The sequence below is a fragment of the Caloenas nicobarica genome, chromosome 1 (assembly GCF_036013445.1).
Source record: "Caloenas nicobarica isolate bCalNic1 chromosome 1, bCalNic1.hap1, whole genome shotgun sequence".
In the NCBI taxonomy this organism is placed as follows: Eukaryota; Metazoa; Chordata; class Aves; order Columbiformes; family Columbidae; genus Caloenas; species Caloenas nicobarica.
Window position 1 is genome coordinate 56,478,321 of NC_088245.1, and position 15,369 is coordinate 56,493,689.

At 37.6% G+C, this 15,369-nt stretch overlaps 1 protein-coding gene across 2 annotated transcripts in view; it reads left to right on the top strand.

Annotated features, from left to right (window-relative positions):
* The window catches only part of CAPS2 (calcyphosine 2), a 31,472-nt gene that overhangs the window by 7,976 nt on the left and 8,127 nt on the right, over nt 1–15,369 (top strand). For both annotated transcript variants that reach the window (XM_065644946.1, XM_065644954.1), the window contains 7 exons: nt 4,468–4,590; nt 8,315–8,382; nt 10,389–10,508; nt 11,639–11,713; nt 12,590–12,685; nt 12,793–12,886; nt 14,834–14,949. In XM_065644946.1, coding sequence (XP_065501018.1) covers nt 4,468–4,590; nt 8,315–8,382; nt 10,389–10,508; nt 11,639–11,713; nt 12,590–12,685; nt 12,793–12,886; nt 14,834–14,949 — 692 coding nt within the window. The remainder of the gene's footprint in view (nt 1–4,467; nt 4,591–8,314; nt 8,383–10,388; nt 10,509–11,638; nt 11,714–12,589; nt 12,686–12,792; nt 12,887–14,833; nt 14,950–15,369) is intronic.

A 15,369-nucleotide genomic window follows, 5' to 3' on the forward strand; every position in this document is an offset into this window, starting at 1 on the left:
ATATTTCTTCCTCATGTCTGGCCTGAATCTCCCCACTTTTTAGTTTAAAACCATTACCCCTTGTCCTATTGCAACAAGCCCTGCTAAAAAGTCTGTCCTCATCTTTCTTATAGGCCTCTTTCAAGTACTGAAAGGCCTTAATAAGGTCTCCCTAGAGCGTTTTCTTCTCCAGGCTGAACAACCCCAACTCTCTCAGCCTGTTCTCACAGCAGAGCTGTTCCAGCCCTCTGATCACTTCTGTAGCCTCCTTTGGCCCCTCTCCAACAGGTCCATGTCTTTCCTGGACTGAGGGTTCCAAAGTCCGATGCAGGACCCCAGATGGGGTCTCACCAGAGCAGAGTAGAGGGGCAGAATCACCTCCCTTGACCTGCTGGCCACGCTGCTTTTGATGCAGCCCAAGATACAATTGGCCTTCTGAGCTGCAAGCGCACACTGCCAACTCATGTCTCGTCTCTCATCCACCAGTACCCCCAAGTCCTTTTCCACAAGGCTGCTCTCAATTGCTTCATCTCCCAGCCTGTATTGATCCTGGGGGTTGCCCCAACTGAGCTGCAGGAGCTTGCACTTGGCCTTATTGAACCTCATGAGGTTCATATGGGCCCACTTCTCGAGCTTGTCCAGGTCCCTCTGGATGGCATCCCATCCCTCAGGTGTGTCAACTGCACCACTCAGCTTGGTGTCATCTGCAAACTTGCTGAGGATGCATGTTATCCCACTGTCTATGTCATTGATGAAGGTATTAAACAGTACTGGGTTCCAGTGTGGACCCATAAGGGACACCACTTGTTACCGGTGTCCATCCAGATATTGCGTCTTTGACTGCTACTCTCTGGATGCCACCATTCAACCAGTTCCTCATCCATTGAACAGTCCACCCATCAAATCCGTGCCTCTCCAATTTAGAGAGAAGGATGTTGTGGGAAACTGTCTCAAAGGCTTTACAGAAGTCCAGTGAGATGACATCCATAGCCCTTCCTTTGTCCACTGACATAGTTACTCCACCGTAGAAGGCCGCTAGGTTGGTCAGGCAGGACTTGCCCTTGGTGAAGCCATGCTGGCTGTCCCGAATCACCTCCCTGTCCTCCATGTGCCTCAGCACAGCTTCTAGGAGGATCTGTTCCATGATGTTCCCAGGCACAGAGGTGAGGCTGATAAGTTGGTGGTTCCTGAGGTCCTCCTTTATACCCTTTTTAAAAATGGTTGTGATGTTTCCATTTTTCCAGTCACTGGGGGCTTCAGCTGACTGCCATGGCTTTTCACATATCATGGAGAGTGGCTTGGCAACTACATCAGCCAATTCCCTCAGGACTCTGGGATGCATCTCATCAGGTCCCATGGACTTAAGATGTTCAGGTTCTGTAAGTCATCATGAACCAGATCCTCACAGTGGGAGGGACTTTGCTGCCCCAGTCCCTGTCTTGCAGTTCATTTCCCACTTGAGAAGTGTGGGAAGAGAGCTTGCCTGTGAAGACGAGGCAAAGAACCTGTTGAGTACCCCAGCCTTCTCCTCGTCTCTTGTTAGCAGTTTACCAGTCTTGCTCATTGGGAGTGGGGGGGGTGGGCACACGTCCTTTGACCTTCCTTTGCTGGTTGACATACCTGTAGAAGCCCTTATTCTTTGTGTCCCTTGCCAAGTTCAGCTCCGGCTGTGCCTTGGCCTTCCTGACCCCATCTCTGCACAATTGGGCAGTGTCCCTGTACTCTTCCCAGGATCCCTGTCCCTGCTTCCACTGCCTGTGCATTTCCTTCTTGTCCTTTAGTTTGACCAGCAGATCTTGACTCAGCCGTACTAGCCTCTTGCCCTCCTTACCTGATTTCTTACGCCTGGGGGTTGAGAGCTCTTGTGCTCGCTTGAAAGCATCCTTAAAGATCTATCTGCCAGTTCTGTTCTGCTCTTTTGTGCCTGAGGGCAGTTTCCCAGGGGGTCCTGTTGACTAACTCCTTGAAGAGCTAGAGTTTAGCTTTCCTAAAATTCAGGGTTCTGACTTTACTCTTTGCCTGTCCCACACCCATCAGGATTGTGAATTCCACGAGCATGTGACCAGTGCAGCCCAGGCTGCCTCCAATCTTGACATCACCAATTAGTTCTCTTACACTGGTGACCATCAGGTCCAGTATCGCATCCCCCCTGGCAGGGGTGTCTATTACCTGGCTTAAGTATTTATCCTCAATGCACTCCAGGAGTCTCTTGGGTTGTCTACAGCTCGCTGTGCTACTTTGCCGGCAGGTGTTGGGGTGGTTGGAATTCCCTATCAGGACAAGAGCCTGTGAGTGTGATGCTTCCTGTAGCTGGAGTAACAAGGCTTCATCAATAGTCTCCCCCTGATTGATAAGGAAGGCTGATAGCATGTTTCATAGGGAAGAGTTTGCAGCCTAAGAAGATGAGAGACGGCGGGAAGATCTTGGTAAAATTTTATTTCCAAATACAGAAATGCATTCAAGCTCTTTTATTTTTTAAATATAGAAGTATATTAATTATTATTCTATTCAATTATGACTGTATATAGGACTTAAAAAAGGAGAAGCGAAAGATGTTATCTGTACCTTAGAGAACTATTAACACTGAAAATGGAAGGGAATATGGGGTTAAAATAATGAAAGATGTTATCTGTACTTTTTTCTTTGACATTGTGTGAGATCCAGTACAATTGGGCTGCAAAGTTGGACTGCAAGCTCCATTAATTCCGCCAAGTTTCTTTTGTGTTTTTAAATTAAAACTAAGATGCAAACAAGGGAAGATCAGTGGAGAGAAACTGGAAAACAAAGGGATGAAAAAAAGCAATTTTCCTTTTGTTCTGGAAGAGAGAGTGGAGAAGGCTGGCTGCCCAGAGCAGGATACATCATTTTAGGTGTAAGAGAACAGGAAAAAAACGTAAGCAACAGCTGTGAGGTCTGGCTGAATGCCAGACTGTGCTGAGAGTAGGTGACCATTTAAGAATCTTAATGAAAAGTTAAGTATGCAGATGTTGAGGGAACATATTGTGCTCATTGCTTTTCAGAGGAAAGGTTTGTGATGAATAACAATGAGTTTACAGATTTTACTTGCTTAATGTTCAGTAGACTGAAAAGGGAAGGGCTTACATAAGTCAAAGATTATGTTTCACATATTCTATTTATTGTTTTACATGTACTGATAGTTTTAAAGGGGCTTTCTTTGCTTGTAGTCACACTTCTAGTGTTCAGATAAAACTTGGAGAACCTGCAAGTACTTTTAAGAGAACATTCTGTGAGTAAAAGAATTGAGTGAAAAAATAATTCTGTTATTTTGTAAAGCTTATTTTTATGTGTGGTGGCAGTTAAGATTGTCAGTTCTGGAGATTTGTTGTTGTATTACTTTTTTTTTTTTTTTTTAAATGATTCTGCTCTTATGGACCAGTCTGACGCCATCATGTCATTTTGTTTTCCAAGGGCTGGCTCCTTTGTATGCTGTACTGCAAGGCCATCAAAAGGGTATTTACAGGAGCAGCCAAATTAATCTGAAACTGAAGAGATAGGTGGCAAGAGTATACTGGGAGAGAAAAAGCAGGACTGGCTTATTCTGGTGATTCTGGGTTCCAGAAAGAAACTTGCTAAGCATTAAAAGCCATGTGTGTCAGTTCTTAGGAGAGATCTTAATATAATGTTTAGTAGAACAATTTTCTGTGTTAGATAGTGTCACTACCTGATTAAATTAATACATCAAAACCTCTTTAGATTTCAAGATACTTATTATTTTATCTGATTAGTGGAACGTGCAATAACTTTTCTTCTCTGAAAAGAAGCTGCTCCTAGAGGAGCATAGCTAACAAAACCTACTCTTGATTTTTTTTCCCATGTTCCTTCTTTCCTGACTTCTGTAAACATAGTCTCCTTTGTCAGTTTTCTTCATATCCTCCATGTAGGAGATATTTCTGTAATACCCTCAGACTGATTTACAAGTCTGTTTAGACCCAGTTCAGCAGTATGCTTTGGCTTTTTCCTGTCTGGACTGTACTTAACTTATTTGCTGGTCAAAAAGCAGCATCTCTGCAGTGGTGAAATTTGAGCTACATGCTTAATGGCAAATCCACTGCTTTCTCCTGGCTGTTTTTCAGCAGAATACAGAAATGATGAGCTCTTGTCTTCTTTGGAAAGGTACTAACAGTCTGCCTTCTCTGACTTACTACTGATATTTCACAAAGCTTGTAGGAACACAGTATTTTTGAGATTTTATTTCAATATGGTTGAAAGCTGGTAAGTATTCAAGTTACAAGGAAATACAAGATAGTGAGATTTTTAAGTTCAGTTTCTGTTGAAAGCTAGGCTTAAAAAAAATCTTTACTTTTTCTAAATAGCATGAAGTATTAATAGAAGTAGATACTTAAAAGCCTTTTTCTTTCTTCTTTATTTTTAAAGTAAATCATTGAGGAAAATGTGTGCAGTTTCGTTTGTTTATTTTTCTTACAATTAATTAAATTTGATTTATGAAAAGAATGTATTTTTGTGTAGGGTACCCAGCTTGAAGATGGACATAATGATGGTCTTACAGCTCTTGATGAGAAAGCTCTCCTGCAACAGTGCTACACAAGCAAGCCCTATAATACGCAGCACAACATAATGAAATCAGAAGCTGTAAGTATTTTGGCTGGTATTATGCTGTTAACTGTCTAGACTTGCAGAATGACTTCCCAGATGTTCAACTGAAGTTAGGCCTTCGGTGATTTGGTTCTAGTTTTTAATTGCACCCATTGGAATCATGGGAGTTTAAATGTTTGTTTCAATGCAAGCTGAACTAAGCAATCCAGTGAGCATTTTTTTAATCTTATTTGCGATGCTTGTATTTTATGTAGTAATGTATATAAATGAGAATGCAAATTATGAATAATAAACAGAAATATATGCATAAAACTAAGATTAACCGAGTGAGTTGAGTGAACCTGAGTATAGCGTTACATATCCTCTGGTCTCTAGCTTGTACCTGAGCCTTTATTCCATGATCCATAGATTCTATGGTTCTGTCAGCTCTTCCTCTTACTCATTTCTAGAATAAACAGGCTGGTTTCCCTCATTATGTCCTCAAATGGAGTATGTGATGAGAACTGGCTGTGTAAGCTGCATGGGCTCTGATGCTGGTATTAGATCAGGTCAGCCGTGTCTTTGGCTGAGTCTTCAAGCTCCAAGGATGAAGCTTCTACAGCATCTCTAGGCATCATCTTCCTGTGATATACTACTCTCCTTGTGAAGAAGTTCTTCCTATTACCGATACCAAGCCTCCCAAGGCTCAGGTTGAAACCTTGGCCTCCTGTTATACTGTTGGCCACTGTCAAAAAAAATTGGTTCTGTTTTCTTTGTAACTTCCCTTTGGCTGTACGATGTTTTCAGAATGCCCCGTAGCTGCTACTTCTGAAAACTAAACAAACCCAAGCTCCCTTAGCCTCTCCTTTCAGTTGGTTTGGCTCTGATCCTCTGTGAGATCCTTTCCAGATTCCCTTCATCCCTTTTGATTTTGGGAAGGAGGGAAACCTCAAAACCAGAAACAAGTATGGCCTCACTTCCCTTATATAGGCGTACCCAATATGATTCTTGAATTTCTTAAATAGACATGATTTTTACTCTTGTTAGGACTGAACAATAAGAGTCTTGCCCATCTAAGGCTAAGCCTTGAATTTAGGATTATTTACAATTATGGAGAACCTTGAGATTGGCTATTGCATGATTAAGTATTTGTACATACAGAATGATTGCTTTCAAAACTGGGTTTTGAAGGTATGGTTGAGCAGAGTTAGCAATCTAACTTTCTCATGGAATACTAAGCCATGATAAATTTTATGAGATTGTAAAAGTAAACAATAATTTTAATTCATTTTGTTTGCTCATCACTATGCACTGAATTTTGCATCATTGCAAATATTTATTTGATTTCTAGTCTCGTCAAAGTGAATATGGATGTTGTACAACTGAGGTCACTATTCATTTTCATGATAAGAAAATCTTTTAAGAAAGAACTCGAAGAACTTGTGAAGAACTTGAAGAACTTTCTGTTTGTTATTTTTAGGATAAGTTTAAAAATCTATAGTATAGGGTGAAGACAATGGAAAAAAAAGGTTTTGAAGTATCATTACAGTAACTACATAATGCTAAAAGAAATAAGCTGAAAACACTGAGGAAGGTAGCAGTGCAGGACCACAAAATAACAGGTACACTGCAGCTGGCATGCTTTGAAAGGAAGCCAGCAGGCATCTGAGCAAGGTGTCACAGAGACCTTTAGAAGCACTTTTGTTATTGATTAGCACTGATGGTTGCACAGGCTGGCTGTTTCTTTCTAGGAGTATCTCTTGGATTCTCTCAGGTTCAAGCTTCTGATAGTGCTAGAAATGATGCAAAAAAATCAGTAGTAGTAACTACATACATATTAATTCCATTTGGCATACATTGCCTCAATTGCAGGCATTTGATTTTAAGGCATTTAAAAAATTTGCTTAAGAATACACAATGTTAAAATTTTCTTGTACCGTAATCACTACAAAAAACTCCAATGTTAAAACAGAATTTCTCTTTATTTTTCTGTAGTCTGGAATGAAAGTTCCCTTATTCAGGACAGGTTATAGTACATGTGCGATTGCCAATAGATACTGTATCTAATAAAATTAGGGTTTTTGGAAAAAAGGTTAGTTTTCTCTGAATAATCGTATTTTGTGAACCAAGTTGCTACTTTTTAAGCAGTGAGAGTTGCTGCAAGTTCAATGTTTGCATGAGCAGTTTTGTAAATTCATAGTAAAGCTTTTGTCCAAGAGCTGAATGGAAGATGTTCCATGGAAGAGTACATTTAGTGACCTAGTATTCAACTGAAATTCAAGGTGTAAGGTTTCTTTTTTAAAAAAAAGTCAGGTTCTTTTCAGCATGCTAGCTAGTTTGGCTCTGTATGACAGGGTCCATGGGATATGTTGTGTTTTAACAAACACTGCTCTGTATTATCAGTATGTCCTCCTTTACATAATGCTTTTTGATACATCTATTGTGATGGTTAGTGGGCAAAGATTCAGTAATTCGGAATAAAGCATCTGTAGTTCTGATAGGCAGAAAATGAAACATGAAAGCAAACTAAAAAGCCCCGTGTCTCCTGTAATTCAGAAATCTTTTAAGGCTTAAAATCCATTTCGAATAAACACCAACTAGTCTGATGTTACATTATTTATTTGTGGTTTTTTGGTCATGTTGTTTGTTTTTCTGTGGTGTTTTTATTTTGTTGGGTTTTGTTTGATTTTTTTTTTCTTTTTTTTGACGCTAGTGCCAATCACTATTTAGTTGAAGGTTATGAATTATACCCATAACATCTCTGTGGAATTAGGGATTATCCCTTACAGTTACCTGGTGTCTGGGAACCAACTTTCAGTTCTTCTTCAGCCATGGGAAAGCTTGCTCTATCTAGAATTTGGTTTGCGCACAAGAATTGTGTGGGAAAAATAACCAATCAGAAAAATATCTTAATTCTTCAGTTTTAGAATACATACAGAGTTGTCAAAAAGGTTGCATAAACCCCCTCAGTAACAATAATCTCTGTTTTCTTGGGGAAAAACAATCTCTGTTTTTTTTGGGGAAAAAAGATAATTTTCAGTGCAGTGAAAAAGTTCAGGAATCTGGAAGATAAAACAAAGAGAGGTGCTGAGGCCTTCTTGTTTCCAGTGGCTTCCAGGTTGTCCTGGGACATCTTCTTGTGCTTTGGTTTCTCTTTCTGTGAAACAAATGGTGGTCAACACCTGAGCACTTTACAGCGAATGGCACAAAGTTATGGTTGAGAGTTGATCTCATAAAAAGAATAATAAGATCATTTTAAATCCCCTTCCCCCTTAGGATGATCTTTCCTGAAGGGTTTCTCAAATTGGTCTGTCTCAGCAGAAAATTATTGTGGCATGCAGCAAATAATAATTGTGCATTGAGACTAAGTCTTAAAGTAATTTTTTTGACTAAATATTGCTGGAGGTAAAGTTTCATTCTCTGAGTTAGAATCTCTGTCAACCATGAAACCTGAAATAGTGTGAGTTTCTTCAGGCTCTATCGTACTTACAGAATTTATCGGAAACAATGCAGAGATAAGGATGCTCTCTGTCAACAGAAATACTAGAATTCTCATATTTATTGACGACTAATATGCATAGACAATTTTAGTGTGTAGCAGAGAACATTATTTGCCTATTTGTTATGCAAACAGAACTCTCTTCAAAAAGATGGAGGAAAAAAAAGAATTAACTGTGACATAGGTAAGATTGTGACCTCTGAGTGTTGTCTTAAGGGGCAATTTATTATAAGTGTCTGGTGTTATATATTTAACTTGCTCTCAGTCAGTTTTTCATTGCAGGAGGATGTTGCTGCAGAGAGGAGAAAACAGGCTGTAGTAGAACAAGTGATGGTGGATCAGTTATCCAGGTAAGTGAATTTATAATGTAAAATTTCAGTTTTCCCTACAGAAGAATTTAGATCTGTGAGTGTGTGGCTTTTGCCTAGGATAGGTTTTGATCATCTCGTTCCAAGTCTTGTGCAGTCTTATGTGGTGTTATTATTTGCAAAAATTCTTTAAATGAAAAGTCTTTTTAAATTTAAATTTAAAGATCAGTTTAAAGTGCTAGGTGTAAGGTCATTTTTTTTGTGAGAATAATTTTGAATTTTGTACTTGGACCTAATTTAAGGGTTTTACAATAGCACTAATTCTCAGAAATAACCCTCTTGCACCTCAGCAAAATATATGGATAGCTCATGTTACAAATTACACTTCTTCAGTATTTATTTTATTTTCTGAGAATCTTAGTTTTATTAATATTGACACAGCATCCCTCTGGAGTAAATGAGTCTCATACCAATGTTGGACAGGTAGAAAAAAAAGGCACAGTGATGAATCAAGTTGATCAAGATTGTACAGGAAGGCTCTTCTAACTTCATTGCTGTCTCTTTAGCTCTGAGAAGGCATTGCTTCTATGTAGAAAGATCCCTTTTTATGTTAAGGGGGAACAGAAGTAACTTATAGGTAAAGATTAGTATAGTAAAAACATCTTTCCTTATTATTATTCGTGTATACTTGTTCTCATTTTTAACCAGTTGTCTGGTTATGGCAGTATAGGATGGTGTAACCTAGTTTAATATAGTTTAATGTTACCTTACGCTTGCTAAACATCTGTGGGTAGCTCTACAGTATGTTGCATTCTGTACTTAGTTTACAATCTCTGCAGTCATCTCTACCCATATTATAGCCCATCAGATCTTAAGACTTTGAGGTCGAAATGTTGTTACACTTCACCATTTTATTTCTTCTTGATTTCCATTTAACTTCAGTTTAAATGACCTCTATTGTTGAAAAGTCTATTAATGCTTTTACACGCTATTTAAAAGATATCAGGAAAATTGCATGAAGGAAACAAGATTGTACTGAAACACAATGTTAAATTCCAAGTGTCATTGTAGCAGGATTAAAAATACAGAGTGTTCAGTGCAGAAACCCCCAGTTTTCAAAGAAATACTTGTCCCATGTCATACCTCTACAAAAGTGTAAGGAAAGCAGATGATTATGGAAATTATCTTAAAAATGTGCTGGTTGTGTTGAAGTGTTTGAATCCTACTGATGTTGGATTAAACATACAGGTTTGTGCATCTTGGATCATGGATGCTTATTCTGTGCTTAACCTCCTTCAGCTACTTTGCCTTATTTTTTCCATGTATTCCTTCTCCAACTGTACCCTTCTGTTGACAATGTCAAAATAATATTCAGTAGTGCTACAGCTGCATCAAGATGAACTTCTAATTTTAAAAAAATCTCTGTTTATGTTCCAAATATATCTGTGCCAGTACTGCCAAACAAATAGGTATCAGAGAGCAGGATGGTAATTGGGGAAGATTAGTTCAAAACTATTGCATGAAAAAAATCTGTTGAAGGAAACACAAAGGTGTTTTGATGATTTGTTTTGTTTTGTTTTGTTTTTAGTAGAGCCCATTTTGCAGCTCAGTGTAACTGATGTGTACAAAGATGGATCTGCATAGGTTAGAGAGCAAGTTAATAAAACTGTATTAGCCATGCCAAATTATTTTTCCTTCTGATTATGAACCATTTCCGAAGATTTATTTGATATATATAAAATATATGTCTATGTAATATAGATATATCAAATATACTTTGAATAATACATATGTATATTATAAAGTTACTACATAGTAGTGCACTGCTGGACTATTTTTGCATGCATTTGATTTCGAGTAGTTCACTTCAGGATTTTTAAAAACAAACAAAAAAATAAGCCCACAATTTTATGCAAGCTTAATGGATAACTCCAAGATTTTATCGTTATGTTATTCTTGGGTGTTTTCTTTCCTGATTAAGAATATGTATGATCTGAAATTCAAACATACTAATAGTCAGAGGGCTTCTCCCTGCTCTTCCTGGCCAGAGCTGTTATAAGTGACCCAGAGCAATCCACGCGTGCTGATGTTTACAAGGAAGCTCATGGACTTCTGGGACTTGGGACAGCACCAATGCGTTTTAGGAAAAGAACTCTGCATGAAACGAAGTAAGTTTTCTCTAGCGGTCATTTATTTTTTGGAAATACATTTTCTGCTGTATTTTTTATTGTTTTGGGCCCCGCAAAGTCTGTTTGCCTTTCCAGATGTTTTATTTCTGGCTTGAATCCTCCACCAGCTTCATGTGAGGCCTTTTTTGTAGCCTCACAATGCTTATAATTGCCCAGTGGGACCTTTTTATGTGGATCTCTGTGTATAATGATTGATTCATAGAGTTTATAAAACCTGGGAGAACATTCTTAAGCTTATATTGATATCGTTCATCACAGGGTTTTACCAGCCTTTACTGAGCTATTGAATTCTTGCAATCTTGTCATGTCCTTTTAGAGATTCCTATCCTGAGGTGTATAAAATTGCATAAATATGCATCTGTAAATGCTAATGTAGATCTTCACAATATAATCATACTTTTCTTTCATGTTTTGATTTCTTCCGCAATAATTGACCACATTGGTGTTTAAATGTCATTCCTGGCCTGTAAGCATTGAAGTAGTAACTCCAAGGGCTTAAGAAAAACTGAGAAAATGCTGTGATCTATAGAATGAAAGGAATCTGCAGGTCTGAGTTTTGTTCTGTTATTCTTTCTCAACATGCAGGCAAACATCTCTGCTTTGTGCATTTTAACATCCCTCTTTAAAGTCTTTCTCAACAAATTTCATCTTTGTATTCTTACAAAATTAGAAGGCCAACAAAACCAGTTTCGATCTCTTACACACACCACATGGACAAATCTCCATTTCTGGAACCAGTAATATGGGCCAATGTGAAATATCTAGGTGCGTAAAGAAGCCCCATCTTGGGTATTTTTGCAAGAAAACACATTGATTGGTGGATGTAGGATAAGTGGTAGAGGTTTAATTCTTGATATAAGTATGTAAACAAAATATCCCATTCATATCTAAGCCTTCTGCGAACATACTCTCATATTATGTAATTACAGAATACCTTGCACATTACAACTCTGAGTTGCTTTTTAACTCAACTACGAGGGATCATCTCCTCAGCCAGTTGCCAAGGATACCGTATTTGACATTTTTTGCTGTTTTGAAGCAGTTGATTTTTATGTAATGTTTCTCTGTGAGCATATAGGTATCATTAACGTGCTGCATTATTTTCACAGAATAAGGACCAAATCAGGATTAACTGAAAATATGCTCTCTAACAAGCTACGCTTTGATTGTAGAATTATATCGAGGTAATCGCTAGTTTTGTGAAGCTTTTCAGTTCTATGAATTTATGGATGATGATCTTTACCTTCTTGAAATAGTTAATGGCATTGAACATTTCTGTTCCCTATGTTTAGAAAAAAGTATGTGCTGTGTGGATGTATATATATGTATAATACAGGTTTTGGCATGGCTGATGGATAGTGGCCTCACAGTCCCATTGTACAGCGTTAAGATACATCGGGAATGTTACTTTACCATCATACCCATAGGTCCATGCAGGACAGTTACCACAAGGGCTGTGTAAAATAGTGCTCTTAGCCATTACACCTCAGTTGATTAAAAATTAGCCATGTTTTAGCTCGTGGCAACAACCACTGTGGATGGCAAGGATGGCTTAGTGTCTCGTTTGTAGCTCCTTATGTGTTAAACTTGCATTTTTAGGGCATCTTTGAACCTGTTCTGAATTTGAGTAGTGGTGATATGAACATATTCTTCAGCTCAGAAGGTGGCACTTTTCTGAAGCAGTAAGCTGCTTACTTGTTAGACATAGCTGAGGATTCAGCCACATAGATTCATACAGCATAATGAATGCAGTAGTCCTGGTGGAAGCAATCCTTTAGTTAATGAGTGAAAATTACATGGGTATACCAAAACATGAAGTCTTGAAAGGTGTTTTTAACATTATGGAGAATAGAATATTGCAGAAAACTATGTGTCCAAATCCAGAAGTTGAATTCCATTTAGAGAAAGTGGTCGGATACCTCTTCAAAGACAAAGATTGTGCAATATGCAACATTGGAAATAGAATGCATATTCCAAAATAGAAATGTTATTTTTGTTTGGGTTGAATTGGATTTATACAGATGCAAAACCATAAAGGTGCTTTTCAATTTTCTTCCCAGAAATGGTCGTGATGCTTGTAGAGAGTTGATGGGATTTTTTTTTGCATGCGACAGATCCCTTACTGTGTATGAATTTCGACAGTTTGGAAAAAATAGGTAGGATAAGTTACTTTTTAAAAAGGTTTTAGAAAACATTTTCCACTGTATCTAAGATACTTAAATAAATTTAATTGTTTTAATATAGGTTTTTAATTATTTCACAGAACAAATGCCTTGCCTTTCATTCAGAAGGGAGTTTATCAACATCAACGTGGACAAAAGAAGGGAAAAGCTTATGATCTTAGTGATTTCTGTATTGTAAGTGGCATTCTGTTGAATATAAGTCATTTTTCTTGGTGGTTTGGAAGTAACATTTAGATATTCCAGTTGAAAACTGTGATATAGTTTTCAGGGAAGACCAGAAGTCTTTCCCTTTGATAATGTTTTCGAATTAAAGATTTTTCAGGAGTCTGAATTATTTTGCTGTTCCACACTTTAGAGATTCCATTTTTGGGTTCAGATTAAGCTGTAGTTTGTAATTTTCCCACTAGAGGACACAAGACTGCAGACAGTGTAGACCTTTTTGAAGGTAAAACAAACAGTTTGGGAAGAAGAGTCCTGAAGATGAAGTAGACCAAAGTACTTGTTAAAAATTAATAATCTTTTGCAAGGTCTGCTGGCATTTTTGACACAAGACAACGATTACATATTTTTCTAAACGTGAGGAAATTGCAGGTTAATTGGTTTCAACATGAAGTTTGAAAATGTTTACCACCAGCTGTTCAGAGAGAGTTTTTGAAACAATGGCAAAATTCATCTACCAGCTAATCTGATGAGTGACTACAAATCATATTGCATCTTCTATACTGCTCTACTTCTGTACTGGGTTAAGTGTTCCTGGTTTATAAATACTTGAGCAATTTTTCAAGTACAGAGTGTTTTCAATGAGTTCTTCATATCCTCCTGCAAATCTTAAATTTAGAGCAACAACCATGTTTCAATTAAGTATTGAAAGTAAAAAAGACAATATTAGTTTTTTGAGTGTTTTGTCTAATCACCTGCCTAATCCTAACTGTTTACATGTGGCTACGATATCAGAGTTTCCAGGGTGAAACAGATGATTTTATGGTATGGAGGTTGAAGCTAGTTTTCAGTTTGGTGTTTTGTTGTTTTTTTTTTTTGTAATTGTCATGTGTATCTTTGCAACCTGCAGATGGAAATGCGTTCTGAATAAAGATGTGTCTTAAAGCCATCCAGAAAATGTACTGCTACTGAGTTTGATAGCTCTTTGGAATGATGTCCTATCTGTGAATCTCCATAACTGCAAACTGAGTTTTTGTGCTGACATTAAGACACAGAAATCTTTCACAAAGTCCAAATGATTGAAACACTTGCACCACAATACAGTGTCTCTGTCTCCTTCCTAATACATGAGTTTTGGAGGCTTTATAACCTAAGCCTGCATAGATATTACAGTTGGAGCTACTGCTTTTTTTGATTCTTCTCAGAATTCTTTGTTTTCAGTTTGCTGCTTTTCTTTCTCTGCCCGTACCTCTTCTCCCAAACCAAAAAAGCATCTTTAATTTTGCAGAATACATGAGGTGTGTCCTCTGTCCCCAGCTTGGAGGGAAAGGGAATTTGTAATACTCAAAATAGACTATACTGGGTAATAGAGCTCTATACTACTAATAACATGGCTTTATTCAGTATTTGTTAATGAAATCTAGTAATTTTAAAGAATAACTTTATAGTTAAACATTGCAAGAATGATTTGAACTTTGGGAAGGCTACTTTTTAGATGTTTGTTTATCTCAAGTATGATTTTAGGTTATTGAAAATACCTGTGGAGGGCTTTTTCTAGCCTGAGAGAACTTTGCTCTCGTGGAATCAATGTAGCACCTTCTGTGATGCTCTTCTGTGGTCCAGTGAGTTTTGGATCCCATAAGGATGAAGGGAGAAGAAAAATTGAAAAGTAGAGCCTGGCTGAGGGAACAACAATCTATAGTCTCATGTTTCTCAGCTGTAGATTAGGCAACAGTTGGCCCTTTTACTAGACAAACCTCTACATAGAGGATAATGTGTCATCTTGGACCCTGCAGCTTTTTATTTAGTACTAGAAATGCTCTGTTAAGACGATTAACCTTAGCTACATCTCTTCATCATTTCATACCAAGGCTTTTAACAATCATGCTTCTTGAAAGTCTTGCAGAATGTATTTTACAAAATACACAATTATTTGTAGTTCATTGTATCCTTTACCAACAGGGAGCTAACCTAACTTTCCAAAGTGTCGATCATAATCTTCCAGAAAGTGTTAAGTGGAACCCAGTTCTCACCCTTCGTGTGATAAGCATTGATGAAGCAGCTATGGATTTTCTAAAGTAAGTGCAGCTGGTTTTCAAATTACTTTTTCTTCCTTAAGCAAAAAAAGATTTTTTTTCAATAAGAGCTTCTAACATCTTATTAGTTATACTGCTAAAAAACAATATCTGTGTTTAGACTGTTGTTAGGAGAAATTAGTAACAGATCTGGGTGGATGTTCTGTATTTCAGTAACCTTCTAGAATGATAAGGAATAATTTTATAATAAGAGTTAAATAGATTGTGAGTGTCTTATTTACTTTTTCTTTTTTGTAAAGAGCATATACTGAAACTTTTCTTAGGTGATGTAAAACCTTGTATCAGTCATGATAATCTAAGTGTTAGAACACAGGCAGGGGGAGGTTTCTCTTTCTGTTTTTTCTTTTTCATTTTATTTTTCCTTCCTCTTTCTACCCCTCCATTATTTCAGATATTGCCACA